This window comes from Dryobates pubescens, chromosome 33 (assembly GCF_014839835.1).
Source record: "Dryobates pubescens isolate bDryPub1 chromosome 33, bDryPub1.pri, whole genome shotgun sequence".
NCBI classification, from domain to species: domain Eukaryota; kingdom Metazoa; phylum Chordata; class Aves; order Piciformes; family Picidae; genus Dryobates; species Dryobates pubescens.
This window is the reverse complement of record NC_071644.1, coordinates 8,822,654-8,848,762: the sequence shown is the minus strand read 5'-3', so window position 1 is coordinate 8,848,762 and position 26,109 is coordinate 8,822,654. Positions and strand designations below refer to the sequence as shown.

Here is a 26,109-nt window from a genome sequence, read left to right as displayed (position 1 = left end):
ACACTGGGATCACAAAAAGGAGGAGAAACGTGCCCAGAGAACCACAAAACCCTGCACTGGAAAACCACCAGCAGCAAAGGCTGGGAACCCTCTGACAGCTCCGCTGCCATCCACACCTTTGTCCCAAAGTCAGGAGAGGGGAAGGAGAAGGTGTCCAGGCGGATTTGAAAGCCAGGGAGTAACACAACTTGCACGAGCTTGAGCCACATCCTACCTTTTTTATGCTGCCCTCTTGGGAGGTCACCTCAGGATCAGTCAGAATTTGCTGGGGGGCAGAAAAGAAAAGAGAGAAAAAAGAATGTTAAGTTGAATTGCAGCTCAGAATGTTCTGAAAGAGTACAGATGATGAAGATGATGATGATGATTTTTCACAGGTCAAAACTCTTCAACTGCAAGAGAGCCACAGGTGTGGGTTTAAAGGCCACGGTGGTCCTAGGCTGATGGTTGGACCCCATGATCTCAGAAGGCTTTTCCAACCCAAGTGCTTCTCTGGGTCTAGGTGCTCTGGAAGCTTGGTGGAATTCTCCCACACACTTTAAGGTTTTCTGTAGCTTCCTTTCGAGCTGGCTGAGGGCACATGTGTGGCTGTGCCACATGGCAGGCAGCATGGGCACCAAGGTGATGGAGCCCTGGGGCCTCTCCAAATGCAAGTGCCTTCCAGAGCAGGTGACCAAAGCCAGCCATAGTGACTCCACCACCTCCCTGGGCAACCTGTTTCAACACCTGAGGAACAATATCTTTGCTGCAAGAGTGGTCAGGGATCGGCAGAGGCTGCCCAGGGAGGTGGTGGAGTCCCCATCCCTGGGGGTGTTCAAGAAATGCGTGGCCATGGCACCTGGGGACAGGGTTTGGTGGCCATGGTGGCTGTGGGTTGTTTGGAAAAGCCCTCTGAGTGAGTCCAACTGCTCTATGATTCCACCAGCACCATGGCTCATGAGGAATGGTGCCAGGGGCAGGTCTGATGGCAGCTGCACTCCTGGCATCCCCTTGTGATGCTGGAGGCATCTTTCCCCTCACAAACACCTCTGCCCTCCCCTCCTGTGCTCAGCCAAGGACTTCACAGCGCAGCAGCAGCTGCAGCCCAGTGGCAGGGACTGCCCATGGGGTCTGGGCCGTGGGATGCTTCATGGGAAGCTCTTTAATTCCTCCTCCAGCAGAGGTGTGGTGGTACAAGCCATTAAAACGCTGCTGGGCTCTACCTCAGATTAGATCTAGGTCAGCAGGCATTCAGGGAGGTCAAGTACCTCAACTTTCTATCCCACTGGATAGCCCCCACCAGGATAAACATGTCCCACCAGGACCTGAGGGAGCAGCCAGGCTCCAAGTGGTTCACTCATTTCCCTGACCTCAGTTAGGACCTCAGGTGTCTAAGGCTAAACACAAGACTCAAGGGCAAGGGTGGGGTCAAGGTTCTCAGGACATCCAGGCAAGATGGGCCTGGAAAGGTACCAAAGAAGAGCAAAGAAAGCTCCAAAGAAAAAAGAAATGAAAGAAGGAAGAGGGGAGGATGAAAGGGGAAAAGGAAGGGGGGATGAGGAAAGGGAAAAGGAAAGGGTAAGGGAAGGGGGAAAGGAGGGGGAAAGGGAGGGGGGAAAGGGAGGGGGGAAAGGGAGGGGGGAAAGGGAGGGGGGAAAGGGAGGGGGGAAAGGGAGGGGGGAAAGGGAGGGGGGAAAGGGAAAGGGGGAAAGAGAAAGGGGGAAAGAGAAAGGGGAAAGAGAAAGGGGAAAGAGAAAGGGGAAAGGAAAAGAGGGAAAGAGAAAGGGGAAAGAGAAAGGGGAAAGGAAAAGAGGAAGGGAAAAGAGGAAGGGAAAGGGGAAAAGAAAGAGAAAAGGGAAAGTGGAAAGGGAAAGGGCCAAGGAGGCTCCGTCGCGTTTCAGAAGCTGAGGCTTTGGCACCAAGCTCTTGGACCCCTCTGACCATGCCCAGGTGAGATCAACCAATTTACACATCTCAGGACTGCTGGCAAACCTCTCCCAGCTCAGCTGCAATAACAAGGGAGGCGTGGGGGGGAGGCTGTTTTAACTAGCAAGAGCCCCAAACCCTTCTGTGTTTTACAACAGCTCTAATGGACACTGAAGCTGCGGTTTAGAAAGCAGCTGAGAGCAAACAGGACCAGGAGGCAAATAGCAGAGCCATAAAATCGCTGAGCTCCTGCTCTGCTGTGTGCACAGAGCCAGGCTGAAACCTCACCCTGGGCTACTGCAAGCTAGAGGTCTCTCAGGCACAGCTAGAGGCACGTGTCCCCGAGCTGCTGGGGACCTGCTGCCTGTTCCCAAGCTCACTCTCAGCTCCTGTTACCTTCACCAGGAACCAGTGACCCTCAAAAGCCCTTGGAGAATTAGGCCACGAAACTTTCAGAGCTGGCAGTTACATATGGTGATGCTAAAGGAGTTAAAAGCCCTCTCAGAACAGCTTGGGTGGGAAGGGACCTTCAAGAGCATCTAAGTTCCAGCTCCCCTGCCAAGGGACACCTCCCACTAGAGCAGGTTGCTCAAGGCCCTTGAACGAGGGCTTTACAAGGGCTTGTAGTGAAAGGATGAGAGGGAATGGGTTGAAGCTGGAGGAGGGCAGATTGAGACTGGAGATGAGGAAGAAATTCTGGCCAGTGAGGATGGGGAGACACTGGAACAGGCTGCCCAGGGAGGTTGTGGATGCCTCTTCCCTGGAGCCATTCAAGGCCAGGCTGGATGAGACCTTGAGCAGCCAAGTTGGTGGAGAGGTGTCCCTGCCCATGGCAAGGAGGTTGGAGTAGATGATCTCTGAGGTCCTTTCCAACCTGAGCCATTCTGTGATTCTAAAACCTCCTGCTGCCAAAGTGCTGCTCAGGCTCTGAGCCTTCAGCAACCTTCCTGGGCTCTGGAGGAGACAGCACAATTCCTCCTCTGCATTCCCAGTCTGGGATGAAGGCTGCCTGGCAACACCTTTCAGGACAGATGGAAGCTGCTGGTCAGGTCAGCTGGGCTGGCACCCTGCAAGCCCTGAGGGGCAAAGAGCGGCCCCTGAGGTCTCTGCAGCAGGAGCCCTTGGTGAGTGCAGAGCTGTGATGTTCACAGCACCTCCTGATTACAAGGGAAAGAGGGGAGGCAAGGCCCAGATGTGATGTTTATTGGTAAGAATAACAAAAGATGCTTTGAAAATCTCCTCATTGGGTAATTTTAGCTCAGGCTGGACTTCATCTGAGGCAAATGCCATGAGCCTAAATATAGTGCTTGACGTGTACAGTGGGGCTGCTCCTCTGCACTTAACACAGATGTTCTCAAACCTCCTCAAAATGTACACCAGATGCTTTCCCTATCAACTTGATCTCTTGATTTTAGCCAAAAGAAAGACACCAAGTCAGCAGCAGCCACTGGAGGAACCCCTCTGTGGCAGGAATCTGCTGGGAGGGTTTCTCCTGCGTTCCACCTCCTGGTTCCAACAGAACCTTGCCTGGGTTGCAGGAGTTGGGGATGTGCTAGGAGCTTAGCAGAGCCTCCTGAGTGTATACTAAACATGTCAAGTCACACCATGTGATTCCTTTTGGAAAACAGTTTACAAGCTGGCATTCTCCAGCTGCAGTTAGCCCTAATTTGATTACATTAGCCAGACAGATCACAATGAGCTTGTGTAAATAGTAACGTTATCCATTCATCCCCTCAGCTCAGATAAACTGTCATTAACCAACAAAAAAAACCCAACCCCAAGCTTCACCAGGCAGAGCCTGAAGCATTCAGCAAGCTCTAAGAATTAGAGCATCACAGAATGGGTTGGCTTGGAAGGGACCTTCAAGATCATCCAGTCCCAAGCCCCTGCCACGGGCAGGGACACCTCCCACCAGCCCAGGGTGCTCAAGACCTCATCCAGCCTGGCCTTGAACATCTCCAGGGAGGAGGCAGCCACAGCCTCCCTGGGAAACCTGTGCCAGTGTCACCCCAGCCTCCCTGGCAAGAATTTCTTCCTATCTCCAGCCTCAATCTGCCCTCTTCCAGCTTCAACCCATCCTTCTCATCCTATCACCACAAGCCCTTGTCCAAAGAAGATGACAGAGCAGAGCCTGCCCCAGCTCCATCACTCTGAGTCTTGACTTGAAAGAAGTATTTCCACACCTGCTCCCTTCATGAGGACAGGGGAGCCACATGAGCACAGTAGGAAAGAAAGCACAGATAAAATACCCAGAATCTCCAGCTGGCACTGCCAGGCTTACGTTGGCCTTCTCCACTCTCACTGGGTTTGCCACTGGGAAGCTGTCTTGGCACCAGATGCCAAGGCTTGAGCACAAGCTCCTGAGACCTGCAGACAGCACAGCATGGGCTCACCCTGGGGAGGACTGGAAGCTGCTTGTCCCACTCGGCATTCAGGAGCTGGAGCAGCCCTTTGAAACCCAGCAGCTAACAAGCTGACAATAGGCAAGTCATGGAGATGATGTCCTTTCAGAGTCAAGCTGGAGGGAGCAGGAACCCCCAAGCAAACCAGCTCAGCACTGCAGGGCTTTTCCTATCAGCCCTGTGGGATTTTACAGCACTGCCTGGCCAACAATCCCCCCCCCGAACTTTACATTTTCTCTAGTCACAAAATGTTTGAAGCCCTACTCCTTTGAGGAAACTTTCAATATCCTGCCTTGGGAATTTGAAATGAATTTGTGCCTGGGACTGAGAGGAAAGGGAGGAAAGCTCTTGTCTGAGGGGAAGAATTTCCTCCCCTGGCCTGTGAGCAAAGGAGGATGAACAGCACCACTCTGACTGGCAAGAGACAAGCCAAGGGCTGCAAAGAGAATAAAGAATAAACCAAGCATTCAGTGCTCAGGGCAGCCCCAGCACAATTGGGAACACTGTAGAGCAGCCAAGCTGTGGTTTGTGGACCAGTAACAGTCTGCAGAGCTGTGGTATGCACTCCACAGACCATTTTATAACCATTTATTTTTCAGCTGAAAGTCTGCACACACACACAAAAAAAAAGTGGCAGAGTGCTGCATGGAAAATGTGCAAAATGAGGAAGGATCCACGGTCCAAACCCTTCTGCCCCAGGGAACAGCTTTGCACTTGCTGGTTCCTCCTGTCCTCTGCTGATTTACAGAGGAATCTCCCCTGTTTGCCAGCTTCCAGCAGAACAAAACACATTTTACAGAGGTGAATCACTACAGGGGATCCCAAGGGGTGTCCAGAAAGAAAGGAACAACCTGAGGCATTTGTTTTCACTGATAGGATGAGAAGAGTGGGCTGAAGCTTGAGGAGGGCAGATTGAGACTGGAGGTGAAGAAGAAGTTCTTGACAGTGAAGGAGGGAAGACACTGGAACAGCTCAGGGAGGCTGTGGCTGCCTCCTCCCTGGAGGTGTTCAAGGCCAGGCTGGATGAGTCCTTGAGCAACCTGGGCTGGTGAGAGGTGTCCCTGCCCGTGGCAGTGGGTTGGAACTGGCTGATCTTCAAGGTCCCTTCCAACCCAACCTATCCTATGACTCCATGAATATCATCTTCTTATCACAGGTAGCAAACTCCTGTGTGCCCCAAGAGCTGCAGGTTGGGCAGGGGTGGTGAAGGCCAAGAAGAATGGACGTCAACCATCCCAAACCTGGTGGGGGAAGGCAGGCTGCAAGAAGGAAGACCAACAAGTGACTTCCAGCCATGCTGCGGCAGCTGCTGCAGCCCCCTGTGAAGCCCTGGCTGCTCCGTGCCATCGCCTCCGAGCGGAGCTGCAAATACCAGGAAGTTAAACAGAGTCTAATGGAGAGCATTTGTAATAACTTCAATAAGCTGAGGACTTGAGACTTTCAGCCAAGACAAATAAGAGAGGGCACTGATTAGCAAATGTCACCGTTCCCCTTGCCAAGCGCTCGGGGCCTGGTGATAGGAGAGCATTAAACATAATCTCCTGGTCTTTAGGGGCTCTTTGATTTTATATTGCATTCTTATCGGGCTCTTAAAGTCCAGTGTTAATGAGATGAGAAATGCACTGAGCAGCCTGGCTGAAAGAGAAGGTATTTCATTCACTGCCTGTGCTGCTGGATCCCAGGGAGGGATCACAGCATCACGGAGCGGCAGGGGTTGGAAGGGACCTCTGGAGCCCCCTGCCAAGGCAGAGTCACTCAGGGAAGGGCACACAGGAACGTGTCCGGGTGAGCTTTGGATGTCTCCAGAGATGGAGACTCCACCACCTCTCTGGGCAGCCTGCTCCAGTGTCTCACCACCCTCACTGTCAAGGATTTCTTCCAGTGTAAATCTCCCCTCTTCCAGCTTAATTCCTTTAATCCTGGAGGCAATTCCCTTATGAAGCTGAACTCAGGGAAGATGGAAGGGACACTTCTCTCCATGCCGAGCACTGAGCAGCATGTAAGGATTAAAATGAGCTGTAAGCACTGAGCTGTGGCTGCATTCCCTCATTTGCTCATCTCCAAACCTGGGACTGTGCCTAGCAGACTTTTGTGCTGAATTAAACATGAGCTCCTCTGACACAACCTGCTCCTGAGCTGACACAACCTGCTCCTGAGCTGCAAGCCAGTGGCATCTTCACTCCAACCACAGGGAAAGTGGTAGAAGGGAAGCTCAGGGTCAGCAGCCCTAAATCCTGGCTGCCACAGAACTCCACCACGCAATCACTTAATGCAGCCAGAGCCATTTGTTATCTGAGCTAAAAATCATCTTGAAGAGTGAAGTGTCATGTTTTGGTTAACAGATAAAGCTCTGCTGCTTGCAGCCCTGGCAGTGGATTGGGTGGTTAGCTCCAGGCAGATATGATCCATCTGTCTTCTGTCCCCGACCCTTTTTAGTTATAAAAATGACCTTGATATTGACAGAATAATACAAATGAACTTCCCCTCTACTTCCTCTATTGATAACCTGTTTGTTAAGATGATCAGTAATAATCATAAGTAAATAAAGAGAGCTCATACATCTCCCTCTGATGGGGTGCTGACACGAGCTGCAGCTGGCGCCTGGGGACCTCTGGGCTGTGGCTCAGGAGCTCAGAGTTCACATTAAACTGCAGCCTTTGTCCCCAGGACACACACTGACACACTGCACTCAAACCTGTATCTAATCAGAGCTGTTCTGAGGAAGATGCCTTAGAAATCCTCTCCAAGGGCAGCAGTGCATGGAAATAGATTCAATACAAGCATCCAGTGCCTGGAATAGTTCCTTACTCCGATGCCGGGCACTGAGGCCTCCCTCCGGGTGAGGTTCCTCGACTGACTCACCTCGGTTTTGGCATCACTGGGGTGCCAATCACTTTCAGTTCCACTGGCAAGACAGCCAGCAGCACCCTGCCCTTCTCCTTCCAGTGGCAGAGGTTTAAGCACCTCCAAACCCAGGGGCTGACATCAACACTCTTTCTTTTTTCTCACACAGTCCCCTTCAGGGCAGACAAAGTCTTGCCACTGATGCTGAAACCCACTGGCACCAACGCTGTAGGAAGCAGGAAAGTCTCAGCACTTCAACCTCTCTGTGCTTACTGCTGCCCAAGAGAGGGACAAGGATCAGAGTCACAGCTTGCATTGGGGTGGGAGGGACCCTCAAAGGGCATCTTGTCCAATCCTCCTGCAGGCAGCAGGGACCCCTCCAACTGGATCAGGCTGCCCAGGGATATCAACCACATCTCTGGGTAACCTGTTCCAGTGTTTCACCATTCTCACTGTGAAGAACTTCCTGCTGATGTCTTCAATATACCAAGGTTAAAGGTTTTGAGGTTTCCAGATACAGAGCTGGGCCAGCTGGCTTTGGCTTCTCCCATCAGCCATGACACAGCCTCCCTCCTTCTCTAAAAGCACCAATTATACAGCTATGGATTTGAGAAAGAACAGAGGAAAATGACCTCATTTAATTCTCTTCCTCACAGCCTAAAAAGCCACTGATAAGGATGAGGAATTGGTTTATCACATTTAAAGAGCACATAACAAACACATTTCTCAGAGGCATGCTTGGTTCAAAAGCCAAAGTCTTTCCCCTGCCCAAGCAACACACAGCTCTGCTGAGCTCACTGACACTCTTCTGGTTGCCCACATGCAGGCCTGTCAGATCACAGAGACAAAAGCCAACTTGCATTGCCCTGCAGAGAGAACCTCCCAACAGCCCAGCTCAGCAAACTGCAGCCACATCCCTGAGCTTATCCCCAGCTCCAGCCACATAATGGCCTTCAGGGTACCCAGAGAGCGCAGCACAGCTAAATAGCTGAGCTGTGACACGGAGAGTTTTGATCATTAATCACACTTGAAGGAAAATAAAGCCAGGATGCAACGTTCCCACCCCATTCCCAAAGCCTCAAGTGGGGAAATGCAGTGTCTCGTTTAGCAGCTCGCTTGTGCTGCTCCCCCTGTGAAAGGACCAAAGGAAAACAGAAGCCTCCCTGAGAGCTGGTACTGGCAGGGGGGTGTAGTCTGTCTGGGAATGTCTCCCTGCCTGGCACTCAGACAGAAGGGATGGGATGTGTCAACTTGATACCCATCAGCAGGATAACCTAACTGTCACTTTAACAGGACAAGGTCATAGTCAGTCGGGGTGATGCAGTAAGAGAAATGGCCCCTTGCAGCCTGAGAAGGACTGGAAGAGAAACATAAGGCTGGGGAAGAGGTGGAGGAGTCCTCCTGGTTTCAGTGGAAGGTGCAGCTGCTTGCTGCTCGTACCAGGGCTGATCCCCTCTGATAGACAAAGGAGGTGGTGACCAGCACAGCCACCGAGGCTGCGTGCCACAGGGAGCCTGGAGGGAGCTTACATCACTGAATTCCCCTCTAATGGAGCTAAATAAATCTTTGCTAAGCTATGCTGTGAAGAGCCTCGGAGGGGCTGGAGGAGGAGGGGAATTTTCTGCCCCAGGGTGTTTCCCTGCTGGCATGATCTGAGCTAACCACAAGGAGCAAAGTTTCGTTCTTGCATGTGCCACTCTTGTGCCACTTGTCCTCAAGATGCTCTCAGACACGCAGTAAGTGCTTGCTCTGAGTTGGTACAGAGCCTTGGAGAGGAATTCCCTGCAGTGCTGCTCTGTGCAAGGAGAGAGAGCAACGGGGGGAGACCAAAGGGCACTTTGCCTTCCTTGATATTAGGGAGCAGCACTAAGCAAATGATATTAACATTAATCAAATGACATTGATCTTACTATTAATCAGATGATACCAATATTAATGTTAAGAAACTTCTATTAAGAGTAATATTAACCAAATTGTGCTGATCTTAATACTAAGCAAATGGTATCAATATTAATGTTGAGCAAATGGCATTAACATTAAGCAAATGATATTGATCCTAATATTAAGCAAATGATATGAATGTTAAGAAGCTTCTATGAAGAAAGATCGATATTAAACATATGACACTGATCTTAATATTAAGCAAATGGTATTCATATTAATAAACTCCTATTAATAGTATTTGATATTAAGCAGCAAATCATCCTCTCTATCAAGCAAAGCTACCAGGGACCTACTCTGTGCACTGACTCCAGGCACAACCAGTTTCTCCTTGCCAGAGCACCCAGGGGTGGTTTATCTGAGCTGCTAGGAGGTGCCAGGTGAGCTCCCTCCTCAGAGAGCTGCAGAAACAGTCTCAGGCAGAGCTGGAGAACGTTCTGCTTGCAATGATAATATTGTGTTTGCAAAAGGTCAATATTTTATTTCCTCAGCCAGACAGAGGGTGGGTGGCAATTCCAAGGCATTCTCTCGAGGCAGGAATTCAAGGAGTCCGAGTGGGAAGAAGTTTCTGGACTGTTGGCTGCTGGTTGGGGTTTTTTCGTGGTGCTGCTGCAGGTAGGAGTTTGTGTTGAGGCTGTTCGGGGGCATGGTAAGGTTGGGAGTAGCTCCAGTGTTGCCTTGGAGGGAAGGCCAACCTGAGTGCCTGCAGCTTCACCTTGCACAAAGGTAGCAGAAAGAATTCCAGAGAGAGGGAAAACTTCTCTGCATGAGGGAGAGAGAGAACTTTCATCTATAGATATTTGGCATTTGTCCCAGTTAAGCTTCTAGAAAGGATGGAACCAGAAGAGCAAATCCCTCAAAAGCCTCTCAAAGGCTTTTAAAGTAATTCCTGGGACTGAAACCTCCTGGTTACAAGTGGAAGGATGCACTGAGCCTCTGGAGAGCTTCAGACACGAAGGAATGTGAAGATTCTGGCTCACTGTGGTCCCTCACACCACAGATGCCAGGAGCACCTCTGCCACTGACTTCCAGGCAGCGTGCTCTGGCCAGAGCAGCTTCTGCACTCTGCACCAGTTGGGAGACATTCAGCCCAGAAGCTCAGATCTGCTGCTTTCTCCTTCCAGTACAGCATCAGGGAGAGAGTGACCACAGCTGAAAATCCACCCCCAGCTGTTGCCAGATGTACCTTCACACTCCTCTGCCCCACACACTGCCCTAGAGATAGATGCTGGCCCTGGACAAGCCATCTTGAGATGTGGATTAGGGGTAAGATCCAGAAGCTTTTGCTTCAGCTTCTGTCCCCAGACTCAACCCCACAAGGAAGAGGCTCCAGGTCTCTTCCTTTCCTGTCCTTTACTTCCAGACACAGTCCCAGGGGGTAGCTTGGCATCCAGCTTTGCCTCTCCCACTGAATCAAGGTGAAGAAAGGAGCTCTGAAGACTAAACCCAATGGGAAGAGCTTCAGCACCAAGCTGGGCTGTGTGAAAGGAGGAAGCATTCTGTGGCAGGAGGTCTGGCCCTGTGGAGCTGCTGTCCTGAGGCACAGCAGAAACACAAAGCTCACTTGCAGAGGTAGCTCAGGAGCCATAAGCCCAGCACCCAGCTTCCACCTTTTTGGTTCCAATCTGTGTTTATTTCTCAGGTTTCTTGCAGTCTGCTTCAACTGTGAATTTGCCTCCCCCACCCTTTCTTCTTCCCCCCTCCTTGCAGTAGATAAAATCCTTTCCCTTGCACCACATAATTGTGTTCCATGGCAGAACTGGCATTCATCATTGCCCTGCTGTCCCCTAGCCTTAAAAGATAAAACATCCACAGGGTAATAAATGTCAAACTATGATTATTGATGCTTTCAATTAAATTGATTATCTATTTGAGGTGCACAGCAGGGTGATTTATTGCTGTCTCTTTAGGCTGCACGATGGCTCCCCTGAAAGGTGAGCGTTTGGACTCTTCCCATAGATCTCTTTCTTTTTTCTATCCAGTTTGATTTTTCCAACCATCCCAGGGCTTGGCTAACCAAAATGGCACCTGGCTGAGGCAGAGATAGCCTGAGGCAGACATACAGACACTGTGGCTCTGAGCAACCTGCTCTAGTGTGAGGTCTCCCTGCCCATGGCAGGGGGGTTGGAACTGGAGGAGCCTTGAGGTCCCTTCCAACCCTGACAGTTCTGTGATTCTATACCCTGAGGCACAATCACCCTGAGGCAGAAATACTCTGAGACAGAATCACCCTGAGGCAGAAATACCCTGAGGCAGAGACAGCCTGAGACAGAATCACCCTGAAGCAGAAATGCTCTGAGGCAGAATCACCCTGGGGCAGCAACACCCTGGGGCAGCCCTGAGCCTGTTTCCTCTCCTGGAGCAGGGAGGTTAGGAAGCAATAGGAGGAAATAGAGAAGAAGGAAAAGTTGGAAGGGCTGCTGGAAGGATGGGATGCATCCCTGATTTGCATCCCTCCTTCCCAAACTTCTATTTGCAGGCTCTATTCAGACCCAGTGGGAGCGATCCTGAGCTGTGCTGAGTACCACCCAGCTGAAGAGAGCTGAGATGACCTTCGGCTCGTCGCTGGCTTTGTGTTTTTATTAGTTTCAGATAGCAGGAGCTATAAAATTCAAAGACATTTGCTCACCACTGATAATCAGCAGCTGCTTCACAACCAGGGCTGTGCTGAGCTGCGTCATGGTTAAGGTGACACAAGCTGACCTTCCTCTGATAATTTACGTGAAGAAATGCCTCACTGTGGCAGGAGGACCCAGGACCAGCTTCCACTGCTGCTGCTTCACAGGTTCACAGCTCCTCTCGGGCTGCTTCACACAGCAAACTCAGCTCCAAACCACCTCTGGGCCCAGCCAGCTCAGCAGGGCTGGGGAAACGCTGGGCAGGATCATTCCCTTCCTGAGCTGTTCTTGCTGGCCACAAAGGGAAGTATCCCAGACTTATCTTCAAGCAGGGAGGCTTAAGGAATCTCAGCAACTCCCTGCCCATTTCCATGGGGAAATATTTCAGTGCTGCTAAGCCACTGACTTGACATTTGAGAGAGAGACAAGTTCTTCCCCACTCCCCCCCACATCTGCTGCTTCCAAGCCATGGGGAAGCACCACATCAGGTTAGCTTGTGACTGAGCTTCCTGGGGTGGCACTCTGCATGGCCAAGTTTCCCACCAATAATGACCAGGAGCTGCCAGGACACAGGACTGCAGGCCAGCTGTGCTAGATGGTACAGAAAAGAGGGAGATGACTGCTGAAAAGCTCTCATGAAGTGAGTGAACACAACAGGAGAAGGATCACTGCCCAAGTTCACAGATAAACTGAGACAAGCAAGCAGGTGAGGAACCCAGATCAGGGTCTGTGGCATTCAGAAATTGAGTTCTGAGCTCCTGAGACCTAACCTGAACAACGAGGCTGTCATTCCTCCTGGGATGCAAGCACCTTTGACCCCAGTGAGCTCAGAATTACACACACAGCAACTCAGACTTTGAAGCCTGGCTTATCTCTCACTCCTGTAACTGTCCCCTCACCATAACCAGCAGAGCTGAGTTAAACACAAACAATCTAGGCAGGAAAACGAGACACAAACCCCCTACAGTTCAGGTCAGAACTAAGTGGTTTGCATTTGCTGTGCTCTACCTCTCTTCTGCCCCATCCTGGCAAAGCTCAAAGTGCTTCAGAGCCTCTGCATGTATTAGGAATGTATTAAACACCACCTGAAATGTGACCAACTTCAGCGAGGAACCTCAGCAAGCATCTGGCAGCCCAGAGCAAAGCCACAGGGCAAACAGCACAGCAGCATTTCCATTTGACAGCGTTGGCTGCACCCGAGGGGAATGCAGAGGGGAATCATCCAGGCATGCACCTTGTAGGCTGGAACTCCTTCTCCAGCACTGGGCATGTGGGTCCCCACAGCTGCCAGCCAGCAGCTGGCAAGCAGCTCCCAGTGCTGGTTGACTGAACTCTGGAGCTCACTGGGAAAAAGAGCAAATGACAAAAAGTATGTGAAAGACCACAAGCAAGAGGGAATGAGGACAAATTCTTCTTACAACTCCAGATCAAGGCCAATTTGCTTGGCTGTTCCAGAAGGCCAAGGCTATTTCCACAACAAGATAAATCCACGTGCTGCAAAGTGCCTGTGGCCAGCCACTGTCCCTGCAGCAGACACTGGGACAGGAGCTCTGTGGGGCCAGGCCCAGCTCTAATCACTGCAACCGTTTGGAGAGAACACAACTGGGAGGAATTTGGAGCTGGAAGGATGACACTAAAGGTCTGGAGGAGAGGAAAATAATGAGGAGCAACCAAAAGCAGCAAAGCCCATCTGAAGGAAAGCAGCAAGCTCCCTCCTCAGCACACATCAGAGGCTCCTGGATGCATGGAGGCACATCCCAAGTGACCCTCTGTGGTGAGGGCTGACGGACAGGATGTGCCCGGAGCGCCCACAGCACGGAGGTGAAGGTGTTTGCACATGGAAAGTGCTTGGCCTGCTTCCAGTCCTACACAACTGGGAAAGAAGAGCCTGCATTGGGAGGAATGTGGTGTGCAGGGGGGGGGGTTCTGCTGCCAGGCTTCTGGCAGGGGGTGCTGTGTGTGCCCACATCTGAGCGCAGCCTCTATCGCTTCCAGCGCTCCCTCTGCACTGGCTGACAAAGAAACTGAAAACACCCAGGGGGACTTGCTGGGATTTATTTCTTGGGACTTGAGAAACAACCAAATTCCTTCACCTGGAAAAATCTGTGACCCATGAGTCCTCCCTCCCTGCAGCACTGCCTGCCCACAGATGACCTTCTGGCTGAAGCAGTGCACGCAGGAGGTGGCAGCAGACCAGGCGAGCAGCTCGAGGAACCCCCGGCCACCACTGCTGGCTCTCTGCATTCTTGGGATAGCAGAACCATGCTAAAACACCAGGAAAAAAACAAACACCAAGGAAGAGCTTTCTAAGCATTCCTTGCTGCTTCCCATCCAAGTTTCTTCTCACAATTATTTTGCAGATTGAGAGAGGCAAAGTTCTGCCCCAGAAATGTCAAAGAAAACAAAAGCCAAAACGGAGACAACTTGGTGACTTCATTCAAGAACAGATCTTCCCACCCAGCCCCAGCAGAAGCTTCCTAAGCTCTCCCAGGAGTTGGAATCACTCTCTCCTTCCCTTTCCTTCCTGTGCTACATGCTGGAATGTGCCTCTTCAAGGGAAACCAGTTCTTGGAGTCCCTGATGGGCTTGGCTGCATGCAGGAAGAGCTGAAGTGAGCATCGTGCAAGGTCTGTCTCACACAGCAAACACATCCCTGGCCTCCCAGTCTGTCACTCTCAGAGCTGGAGCCCAAACCAAACTGCTGCTTCTCTCTCCCTGTCTTCACAGCAGCTCAGCAGTGCTGGTGTCAGATCCTCAACAGCTGCTGAGAGGCACATGAAGGACAAAGCTGGAAGCTGACTTAGGCACAGCATCTTCTTGCTTGACTGAAGGAAACCATCCCTTCTGTACCACACACAATCATAGCTTGGAAGGGATCTTAGATTCCTTCTAAAGGTCTCATGGGCAGGGACACCTCCCACCAGCCCAGGTTGCTCAGGGCCTCATCCAACCTGCCCTTGAACACCTCCAGGCAGGGGACATCCACGACCTCCCTGGGCAACCTGTGCCAGTGTCTCCCCACCCTCACTCTAACGAACTTCTTCCTCATCTCCAGTTTCCATCTCCCCTCTCCCAGCTCAAAGCCATTGTCCCTCATCCTCTCACTCCCAGCCCTTGCCAAAAGTCCCTCCCCAGCTTTCTTGTAGTTGTCTAACTGAAGGCAAGGTCCCTTCTCCTTTGTGGTTCCTAGGGACACACTGGAAATGTTGCTGTCTTATCGTGGCAGCTGCAGCCAGCTATCAGCAGGCAGGGGGATGGCTTGGGCTGGCCTGTGCCACAGCGGAACCCAGCAGGCATCTGCTCTGTTTAACACACAGGAAGCCCAGGGCAGGTTTGCAGAGGTATGCAGAGGGTGTAATGGAGCCTCTAATGTGTTTGGTTTTCTCCACTTTATCAGAAAACAAAGGTCCTGATGGGATTATCAGCAGAAAGAAACCCAGAAGCTGTCTAGCTGGGGAGGGGGCTGTGGAGATTGTTATGTCAAGGTGCAGCAGCTTCCTTCCAGGCAAAGCTGAGAGCCACGTCTGGAAATCAGTCTCCTGCACCAAACTGACTGGAATTCTGTGTCCCTGTCTAAGACTTTTAGCACAAATAAATCAGTGCTTGCCTCCTGCTGATCCCTTGTAGAAAGGAAAAAGGAATTAAGATGTGTCTAGCACAGTGAAGTTGCTCTCCAGGGGGTACCAATATCTCAGCACAATGAAATGTTATTTCCAAGCAGTTTATGAAGACACATCCCCGTTACAGCCTGCTGCCCATCCCGGGGAGCCAAAGAAAGGTCTAAAGCTCAGGAGCACTTCACACCTTCAGCATCACTGCTCCACCCACAGCTCCTCACCCTATCCAGAATCAGGGCAAGAGAGGGAAACGGGAACCAAAAGCCTGAGAAAGCTTTTCACAGGCAGATAAGGAGATTGCCTCTGTCTCCAGCACGTGAACCCCAGCCCCATCTCTGTGCTGCACCAGAGGTTTAAAGGTCGGTCCCCAAACAGGCTGCAGCTGGCTCAGGGAGGAATCTCAGCTCTCTGCAGCTCTCTGGGCTCCGTCTGCAGACGGGAGCAGGGGTGGCAGCTCCTCCCCAGGGATGAGGAACTCCTCTGCTCTACTACAGGCTGCCCCTGCCCAAGGCAGAGGGCTTGGAACTAGCTGATCTGGAAGGACCCTCCCAACCCAACCCATTCTCCGAAGAGCCCACGCCCTTGGTGGCTGCTCAGCGCAACCCTCCTCCCACTTTCTCTTCCGTGCCCGACCCTCCATCCCCTCACCTCCCCCACAAGCACCAACTAAAAAAGGGAAAGAATGAGAAAGTGAGTCCTCTGGAGCTGGCACTGCAGACAATGTCTGTCTTGTGTGAGTAATTTAGCACTATGGCCAGTCAATCTGCTTTCTGGGCCCACTGCCCTGACCCTCTTTAGAGCTGCTCTCTCTCTCCAGCACAGTGTGAAACATTTCCTTTCACAGCACTGACACTTTGCAGATTGAGACGTCAGCCCTGTCCAACTGCAGCAAATTAGCAATTTTTCTTTTACTAATTGGAAATAAAAATGTTTGCTGAGGGAATAATTTGCAGGAATGCAGCGTTAGGTTTCCGGCTTTTTATAAGGGATGCTTTAAACTTCATCCCTCTGCACTTTCCTCCTGTTTGGATGCCTTGCACTGTAAATTTTAATAGGTTACTCGACTGTTAACTTTACAGGCTCGGCCTTCCAAAGGATTACACCAAGCCTTTAATTTATCTTCCTCTGCGAGGCAGCAAGGGGCTGCTCACGGCAGTGCCGCGCACGGCCCGGCCCGGCGCGGCTCGGCTCGGCTCGGCTCGGCCCGCCCGGGAAAGCGACGGAGCTCCGAAGGGTTAACAACACACAGGGCTGGTGGCATCTGGATGAACCTCGGGCAGGCGCCTGCGGCTCACAGCTCTGCCCAGCTGCCCGGCAGCATCGTGCAGGGAGATGGGGAGAGGGCTCGGGAGCGTCTGCCAGGGCTCACCTGCCCCTGAACGGTCACGACCAGCACCTGGAACACAAGGTGCAGCCCCAGCCCCTGCCCCTCTGCTGCTGGGCAACAAGACCCTGATCCTCTCTGCCAGTTGGCAAGGCTCATTTTCATAGGCTCATAGAATGGGGTGGGATGGAAGGGACCTTCAAGGTCACCCAGTTCCAAGCCCCCTGCCATGGGCAGGGACACCTCCCAGCAGCCCAGGTTGCTCAAAGCCTCATCCAGCCTGGCCTTGAGGACCTCCAGGGAGGAGCCTCCCTGGGCAGCCCGTTCCAGTGTCTCCCCACCCTCACTGGCAAGAATTTCGTCTCCAGGCTAATTGGCACTGATGCAGCTCTGCCCACCCAAAGAGGAAATACTACAGCTTTGGGCAGGGTTTGGTGGTGATGGTGCTTGGATGTTTTGAGCTCCCTTCACATCAGATGAAATGAGCTGGGGGCAGATTGATCTATCTGAGCCTTAAAAACCACTGCAGTGAGGAAACAGCATGCAAATGGCAATCCATAAAGACTTCTTCAGTGGAAATAATAACAATAAAATAGAAAAAGTCCTTCAAGAGAGTGAGAGCAGGAGAGAGCCTCCTATGATGTAGAAAAAACCTGCTAAGGAAGTGGCAGTGCAAAGCAAAAGGCTTTTTGCTGCGATAGGAGAGGGTTTCAGTGCTCTGCAATTCCCAAGCCATGCACTCAGCGCTGGTACATTAGCTCCTATAACAATGCCAGCACATAAAGAGTTACTGTTCTTTCCCCCTACACCCCCCCTGCACCCTTTCCCCCCCACCCCCCCCATAAAGCATTTGACAGCCATGCCTAATAATTCTTTCTGGTGTGGTTTTTCTTTTTCTTGATGTCTTTATGTGAATATGAAGCCAGAGTGAAAGGCTTTGGGTGACCCCCGTGAGAGAGAAAAAGTATGAACTAGCGAGAAAAAGAGTGAGATATAGACTCCCTGCAGAGACATAGGCATCTTCTCTGGCAGCTCACAACTTGGCTTCAGAGGGCCTTTGTCAAGGAGAAAGGACTCTTCTTCACTCAGGCAGTGACAATAGGTGTTTTGTCAGAGAGGGACAGGATAAAAAGCAGGGGGTGGGAGGCGAGATCATCATCGGCAAGGGGCTAGCCTTTGGGGCCTGCAGATGTTGGAAGGAGGATGATTTATTGCTCCAGTGTCCTCAGTGGCATTTGGCTACCTTCCCAGACCCCAGTGTTGGTGGCTGGGTGGGAGGAGGGAGCGTTGCTCAACAAGGCATCTCCGTACCTTCTATGGGCAAAGCTGGGGGCTGCTGCTGGGGGAGGCTCCGGGGGCTGCTGCGGAGCCCAGCCAGGACAGCCCAGCACTGAGCTTCACCCCAAAACTGCCATGGAGGGCATGGGCTCTGCAGCCAGCACTTCTGAACCGTGCTGAGGTGAGGCATTGAACAGAACTTGTTAATTCCTCAGCCTAGGAAGGTCCAGCAGTGCCTCTCAACTACAGGCACTGACCAGCAAGGGACAGGACTGTGTTCAGAAGAACCAGACCCCACAAAACCATCTTCATCCAAAGTGAAAGCTGAGAAGCCTGGGGCTGGTTTTGGTGGGAATGGATGCCCAGGAGATTGTCCTTCCCCTGTTCCCAGCCCAGCCAGTCTCTGCATGGCCACCTCTTTGCCCAGCCATTAAGGAGTGAGCAGAGCTGAGGTGCCAAGCTCCCTTCTGCTGCAGGACAAGTGGGCTCTGCACTGCTGATCCCAAAGACCATCTGGGCTGGGGTGTGAAGGGGAGGCAGGGATCTGATGCCTGTTTGTTTCTTGCTTGGAAACTACAGCAAAGCTTGGAAGCAGTCAAGGAGGATTTCTGCAAATCAGCTGAGAAAAGGAACCAGTATTTTGGATGTCTCTGCATACCCCACCCCCCAACAACAACAGAAAAATAATCTCAGAAGCTTTTGAAGCCTGCCCACTGCTCCATACATCCAGCACACTGAAAAGTATCCCAGCTCACCCAGCCAGGGAGTTCTGGATCAGTTCCAAGGAAAAGGAATCACAGCCTAGCAAGAAATACACACCAAGACAGTCCATTGCCAGCAGTTTGATTTAGGACTTTTGCTCCAGCTCCTTTCCTCTTTTAATATACAGTTTTCCACCACACTTTCTCTATAAATACTGTATCCTATGGCTGACAGCCTCTTGGAGTAGATTTATCCATTAGAGGGCTTACTCAAAGTGTTTTCTGTTGAAACAGGGGCACATGCTTCACCTCAGCAAAAGACAAAGCCAGAGACTGCATTAAAACACAACCCCAGGAAATCCCAGACAAGATAGATGCAGAGGGGGAGAGGAGGAAAAAAAACTCCAAACACATCCAAAAACTAGAAGAGAAAATGCTGAAAGAGGCATGAGAAGATCTGCAAAGCTCCTGAGTGCCACAAGGGTCAGGCTCAACTCCCCCACCACTGGCAGGATCCACCAGCATCTCAATGTGCTCTCCCAAGTTCCAGACCCCTGCTCCTGCCTGCACTCAAAGCTCTTCTGTCCATTTTCAGAAGGAAGTGAAGCATTCAGAGGGTAAGTGACATGTCCAAGGTCACACAGTGAGTCAACTGCAGAGTCAAGAGAAGAGTAAGGAGATCTTTGCTTCAAATCCCTTGGCTTTGATTGCTAGACAATGGTTCCCCCTCCCACGTAATCAACCAGTTATGGAAAGGCCTAAATGCATAGTTGCAGGACTAAATATGTTCACTGGAGAAGAAAAATGTTTGGATGATTATCTATAAATTAGATGACATTATCCAGGCCCCTCTGGTTTGGAAGCTGGATGGAAATTTGATGAATTACATGCAAGACACAAACCTTAGAAGAGAAGCTTTGCTTTGACTCTCTTTCTCTTGGTCTCTGCAATGAAGGAAGGATTGAAAGGCTGCAGCAGCAGAACACAATCCCCACAGACCTGAGCTCTCCACAGGCTCTCAAATTGTTGTTGTCATTCCTGATCTTAGCTTGTTTATCACTATTGGTGTTTAAAAGACATCAGAGCAGCCTTCCAGTACCTGAAGGGGCTTCAGGAGAGCTGGGGAGGGACTTTTGACAAGGGCTGGGGGTGACAGGATGAGGAACAATGGCTTGGAGCTGGAAGAGTGCAGACTGGGACTGGAGATGAGGAAGAAATTCCTGCCAGTGGGGGTGGGGAGACACTGGCACAGGCTGCCCAGGGAGGCTGGGGATGTCCCCTCCCTGGACGTGTTCAGGACCAGGCTGGATGAGGTCTTGAGGAACCTGAGCTGGTGGGAGGTGTCCCTGCCCATGGCAGGGGGTTGGAGCTGGGTGACCTTGAAGGTCCCCTTCCAATCCAAACCATTCTATGAATCTATGAATTTTGGCACTGACTCCTCATGGAATTCCTCCTTTTCCTCAAATCCACTTCAATATAAATAGAGAAAAAAGCACCCAAACTTGTCTTTAAATAAAAAAAAGTCTTAAATATAGATTGAAAACCTTGTCTTAAATACAGAAAAACCCTTGTCTTAAACATAGATAAACCTTGTCTTAAACATAGATAAACCTTGTCTTTAATATAGATAGGGTTGGAACTGGATGATCTTTAAGGTCCCTTCCAACCCAACCCCATTCTAGGGTTCCATCTTGACACAAAAGTCTTCCTAAAGTGAGGCAGTGACCACAAAGCCTGACCAAGAAAGTCCACCCACAAGGCTGAAGCCGCATTGCCTGGACTTCCACAGTGTCAGGTCTCCAAGACCTCACCTCTGCTGATGCAGTTATTCATGGTGCTCCCTGAAGAAGCCTCCCATGGCAGCTGTCATTACAAGGGAGCTGCTTTTCCCACTGCCACTCTTTGAGGCTGCTTCTCCCTGTCCCTGGCCTCAGGTTCCCCTTATCTGAGAGCAGCAGACCCCTGCACGCTGCGTGGTGTGGAGCTCTCTGGCTCCTGGAGGACCTCATGGCACTGGGAGTAGAATCCACGTCAAGAGCAGGCTGCTAAAAGCTGCCTTTGTCTGGGGCTGCCTTTTGCCTCATCTTACTCCGTTTCAGAGGCAGCCTTTGGGCTGCAGGCAGGGCCCTAATGCTGCATCTTTAAGGCCCTGCCACAAATTGCCACATCAGCACTAAATACCTCCACTTAATTTTTCATTTGGAGCCGAGGAGACATTTTTTTCCCATGGAAGGCAAAGGCCTGGTCTTTGTGAGGGGGGCACTGCCAGCCCAAGTTACAGTAAAGGTTAATCACAAACAAGAGACAAGTAAAGTAGACAAAGAGCATCATACACTTCACTTTTCAATGGATGTTTTCATAAATGTATGAATAATTTAAATTATCATTGCCCAGTATTTATTTGAGTGTTTCAGGGGGAAAAAATGGCCTCCCTTTTTTTTTTTTTCCCCGCCCTTCTTCTTTCCCCCCCCCCCCCCCCCCCCCTGCCTTGATTCTTTTCATTTCTGTCTCATCTCTTTTATGTGCTGCATCGGCTGTTTTCTTGCCATCTGAATCAGTTTTGGGGAACAATGGGATGTATGAGGGCTGAGGGGGCAGTGGAAGAATACAGCCCTTGTTGTACACTCTGGGACTTGACATTGATTAATGAGGGTGCGGACATGGGCAGAATTTGATAGAGAGAGAGAAGGGGAAATTGGAGGACCTGAGGGCACCAGAAGGAGGAGGGCAAGGAGATGACAGAGAGAAGAGCAAGGGGGATGCCAGTGACTCCGCACAGTGTGTGGAAACAGCGAGCGGCGGAAGCCTCCCCACGCGGGGCCAAGTCCGCCGGGGGAGACCCCGGAGAGCTGCAGGCACTTCTGGTGTCATGGGAAAGACCTCACAGGGCACTGCAGAGAGCATCTCGCCTGCCTCTGGGCTCATCCTGCACCTCGAGACCTGCTGCACCAACAGAAACCTTCCCTTCATGTCAGCACTTGCCCCTGACTGGCGGTGAAAGCAGCTCTGTGACTTCCTCTGTCCTTTCACCCAGACGCAGGAGGTTGGAAGGGACCCCCCCAAGGATCATCTGCTCCAACCCTTCTAGGCGATGGTAGAGTTGAGATGAGCTGGACCAGCACCCTGCCAAGCTGAGGCTTAAAACTGTCCAGTGTAGGAGATGATCCCAATGTCCAGCTGTCCTCATGGTGAGACATTTTCTCCTGGAGTCCAATGGGAATCTCCCCAGCAGGAACTTGTCCCCATCAGCCCGGGTCTTTGCCATGAGACTCCTTGCATGCGGCTATTGGTTGCCTCCTGGCTGGCAGATGCACAGAAGCTCTTTGAGCAGCATCCATTGCTGCATGCAGGTACCAGCCCAGCCTCCTGCCTCTGAACACCTTGCTGAGCACAACATCTTAAGGCTGCTTCATAGAATCACAGAATGGTTTGGGTTGGAAGGGGCCTTGAAGATCAGCCAGTTCCAACCACCCTGCCATGGGCAAGGACACCTCCATAGATTCAGATGCTCAGGGCCTCATCCAGCGTGGCCTTGACCACCTCCAGGGAGGTGGCATCCACAGCCTCCCTAGGCAACCTGTTCCAGTGTCTCCCCAACCTCACTGGAGAGAATTTCTTCCTCATCTCCAGTCTCAATCTGCCCTCTTCCAGCTTCCCCTTTCTCTCTCTCTCTCTGCATCCAAGACAAGCAGTCCAGTGATCACCTGCAATGGCAGCCACAGAGGGTGACCTGAGCCCTAGAGCTACTGCTGGAACAAATGAGAGAGCTTAACTAGAGCAAGACTGGCATAAAAAGGAAAGAGAAAAAAAGAGAGGAACAAAGATTCCGTCCAATTTGCTCTTTTGGGCATTGTGCAAACTGGCCTGTTTCCCAGTATATCACTCTGCCATTGAATAAGGTCAATTGCAGAGCAGTTCTTCAGTCATCCTGATGGGTTTTCATGAGAAAGTGAATGGAGTGCAAATTAGCCAAAGTCGTCACAAGCTTTTTTACTGTCACTCTCAGCCTGACAGTCCAAAGGAAAATGAGGATTAATAAATCTAACGAACTTTCTCTATTATCCCAGCCAGGTTAGGAAACTATTTATTGTCTCTCTCTCTCTCTCTTTTATTTTTTTCTTTCCCCTCCTGTGTTTCATCCATTTTGCCCTACTGTGGAGAAGCATTTGGAGAAGAAAGGAACAACAGCGGCGCACACACACGCTCTGCACGCACACACGGAGCTTAACCTCTCCAAAGCTGCTAGACACAGCCGCAGACATCCCAGAATATAAAGGCCACTGGCATCAACATGCAAGCAACTCGAGATTAACTCAAGATTTCCACCAATTCTTCCTTCTCCATGCCCTGGAGCTATAGATGGACCCTTACAGCTGCTGAGCTCCACGCTCAACGTGCCATAAACAGAGATGTTTTATGGGAGAAAGAATAAGGAAGGATTAAAAGTAACCTTTTCAAGAGCAAACAACAAAAGGAAACCTCACCAAAAACTCCTTTGGAGTGGAGAGGGAAATGCCTTTTAGCAATTCTGCCCACGTGTGGGAAGCAGATTTTGGGGCAGTTTCACAATTATGATGGTTTTTGATAGAAGCACAGAATGGGTTGGGTTGGAAGGGACCTTAAGGATCACCCAGCTCCAAGCCAGGGACACCTCCCAGCAGAAGGCCTTGCAGCAGCTACTAGAAAGCCAATCTTTAACTTATTAAACCAATTTGTCTTTGGGTAGCTTAACTAAGAGACAAGAGCCTGAAACATTCTCAGGTCACAGCAGAAGTGATGCAAAAAGGCCTCTAGGAGCCATTCAGCATCTTTTTGTCTGGGAGCTTCAAATGCTTGGGAGTACACACACAGAACTCTATTGATGTAAGTCCAGAGCAAAGCAAATCTGTGCAACCTCACAGCTGGGGAAGAGCATCATCCCAGGGCATTTGTATCACCCTGGGAGCAGTGCAGTGCTTTTCATTCAGGAATCTCCCAAGTCCTCCAAAACCTCCCTGAACCAGGCCTCATGCTGTCTGCAAGTAGCTGTGGATGTTTGCAGAAGGCAGGTTCTAAGCCCCAGTTACAACATTTCCCCATCTGCAGTGAAACAGGTGGGGGACAAGGCACAGAGAGATCAGTCTTGCTAATGTCCCCAGAAAGAAATGCCTGGGAGAAGACCAGCACAAGTTCCAGGTGAACTGGTCGGTTCCTACTGTAAGCTGAACAAAAAGTGATCAAAGTCCTGCTTTCTGGGGAGCAGAACTCCATGGGAGGTGGAAGCAAAGGACACCGAAAGCAAAGCTTTGGCACCAGGCTCCTGATAAAAACACCCCTAGGGTTACAACAGAGAGGAGAGAACTTGGAACTAGTCACACACAGACCCCAAATCTCTTTCACTTTGGCTAAAATGCTGAACACCAACACCAGCTACAGCCTACAGTGATGCAGGTTTCCATCTTCCTGCTGGGGACCAAGACAAGTGTGAGTGCAGCTCTTGCTTGGTGTTGGTGCTGAGGAGCAGTGTGCTCCTCTCCCACCATAACCTGATCAACTTCTCCCATTAAGAGGGAGATAAAAAGGTCAAAGGGGGAAATGCAAGGTCCCATTCTCCAAGCCCCTGGACGAATCTGCTTCCAATTCCTCCAGATTTCCTTGAGATAACCAAAACTGCAGCAAAATCCATTAATAACTAAGTATATTGTTGGCAGCATTGGTGGCTGCAGCGAGCAACAACCCTGTTTAAAGCCAAGCCAGAGAGTTGGTTTCAACACTTTGTTTTCAGCCTGTATGTGGAGACTCTTCTCAGCCTAAAATTCCCCCTGAGGAAGCTCATGCAAAGGAGAAGGGGGTGGGGGGAAGCTGTTTAGCATTCAAAGCAACCTGGGGGTTGTTGAGATTTCCTCTCTCCTGCTTTTCCAGTCACTTGTCATTCCCTTTAATAGCAGAGAAAACTTTCCTGACTGCCTAAATTATGCCATTCAAGATATTAAGGAAAACACACATCCCCCCCCCAAGTAAAGGTAAAATTATGCTGCAATCATCAAATCAGCCTTCTCTTCTTTATCCCATCTGTGTATTCTCCTTGTGAAGGCTCAAGTACGGCTTGGGAAAGCCCCACCAGCAGCAGAGTCCTACCTGCTTGCCACTTCAATTGCTGGCATTTTAATCTCATCAAAGCAGCGGAGTTTTTCTTCCTGCTGTTTTGACTTTGCTGTCTCTTGGTCTTGTCACATCCACTAGTTTTGAATAAGTGCAGGACTTGCATTTACAGAATTTGCAATCTGCAAGATTGTTTAAGTGATTTATCAAATGCTTTGATTGAACACTTATTGCTGTTCCAGTCCTGAATCTCATTTAAACTGACATAAGCCTTTCGAGTGAACACAGAAATGAGTCTGGGCTGTGGCAGGTAGAGCACAGGAGGGAGGGGGGGGAACCCCACAAACTTCTACCTGCACTCAAGCACTTCAGGAATTGCACCTTGATAACATCAGCCAGGGATTGGATTCCTTATTAAGCATTTTCTGTCTGATAAAGCAGAATATCACCAGTCAGCCAGGCTTTATCTTCCTAATGATCCAGCACGAGGCAGTTTCATGATGCAGCCAGCATCACCCAGCTGTCTGAACCAGAAGCTTTGTGTTACCTGTGGGACTAAAGGGGCTACCACTTTGGGATGCTCTGCCCAGCCACAAAGACCACAGAGCTGCAATCAGTTGGCACTCCCAGCCAGATCAGAGTAAGGATGATCTCTAAGGAGCTCTGAATTATCTGCAGAGCTGAGAAACGGGACATTTGTTGTCATCAAATGGGTGAGGTACATCTGGGGGCGATGGAGCAAATTGAGTTTGAAGAAACCCAAAGCCACAAGAGCAGAAGGGCTGCAGCAAAGCTCTCCCCATCAATTAGAAAGCAATGCACTGCAGGCAAGCTCCAATGAGAGACAGCTTTTGTACCATGAAAAATCAAAACATCTGTAACCACCAACTTCCTCTGCATTCACCTCTCTGATCCTCTGCTCAGTGTGCACCCAGCAAGAACCTTTCAGCATCTTGTTTGGATTTCCCTCTGCTCCAAAGCTACAACTCAGCAGCTGAGCTCACTGAAGCCGTCAGGGGTGGCTGTGATTGTGTGCTTCACTCTGAGACACTTGGTCCACAGGGTCCTGGCTCAGCTCTGACAAGGAGAAGGTTCTTCTAGCAGGCAGCTCTGAGATACCTTCTGCTTTGGAATGGTTTTATCCACTTTCTAGGAAACAGTCAATATCTCAGCTCCAAGGACACTGCAAATCCATCCCTCCTTCAGGATCTAGGTGGAGAGAATGGATGCTGGGCTGGGGATGTTGACTGCGAGTGGCTGTGAACGTGGCAACAGCCAAGCGCCTGAGTCTGGTGGCTGCCATTCATCACAGCCCCTGCTGGTTGTGGTGAGGCCACAAGTTGACCTCCATGGACTTAGATGAAGACTTGGCAGCACCTTCCAGACTTGGCATTTCCTGGT

General features: G+C 50.8%; 1 protein-coding gene across 2 annotated transcripts in view; it reads right to left on the bottom strand.

Moving 5' to 3' along the window:
- Positions 1-26,109, bottom strand: part of PRDM16 (PR/SET domain 16) — a 283,417-nt gene that overhangs the window by 130,503 nt on the left and 126,805 nt on the right. For both annotated transcript variants that reach the window (XM_054175853.1, XM_054175854.1), the window contains exon 3: positions 215-265. In XM_054175853.1, the coding sequence (XP_054031828.1) occupies positions 215-265 (51 nt within the window). The remainder of the gene's footprint in view (positions 1-214; positions 266-26,109) is intronic.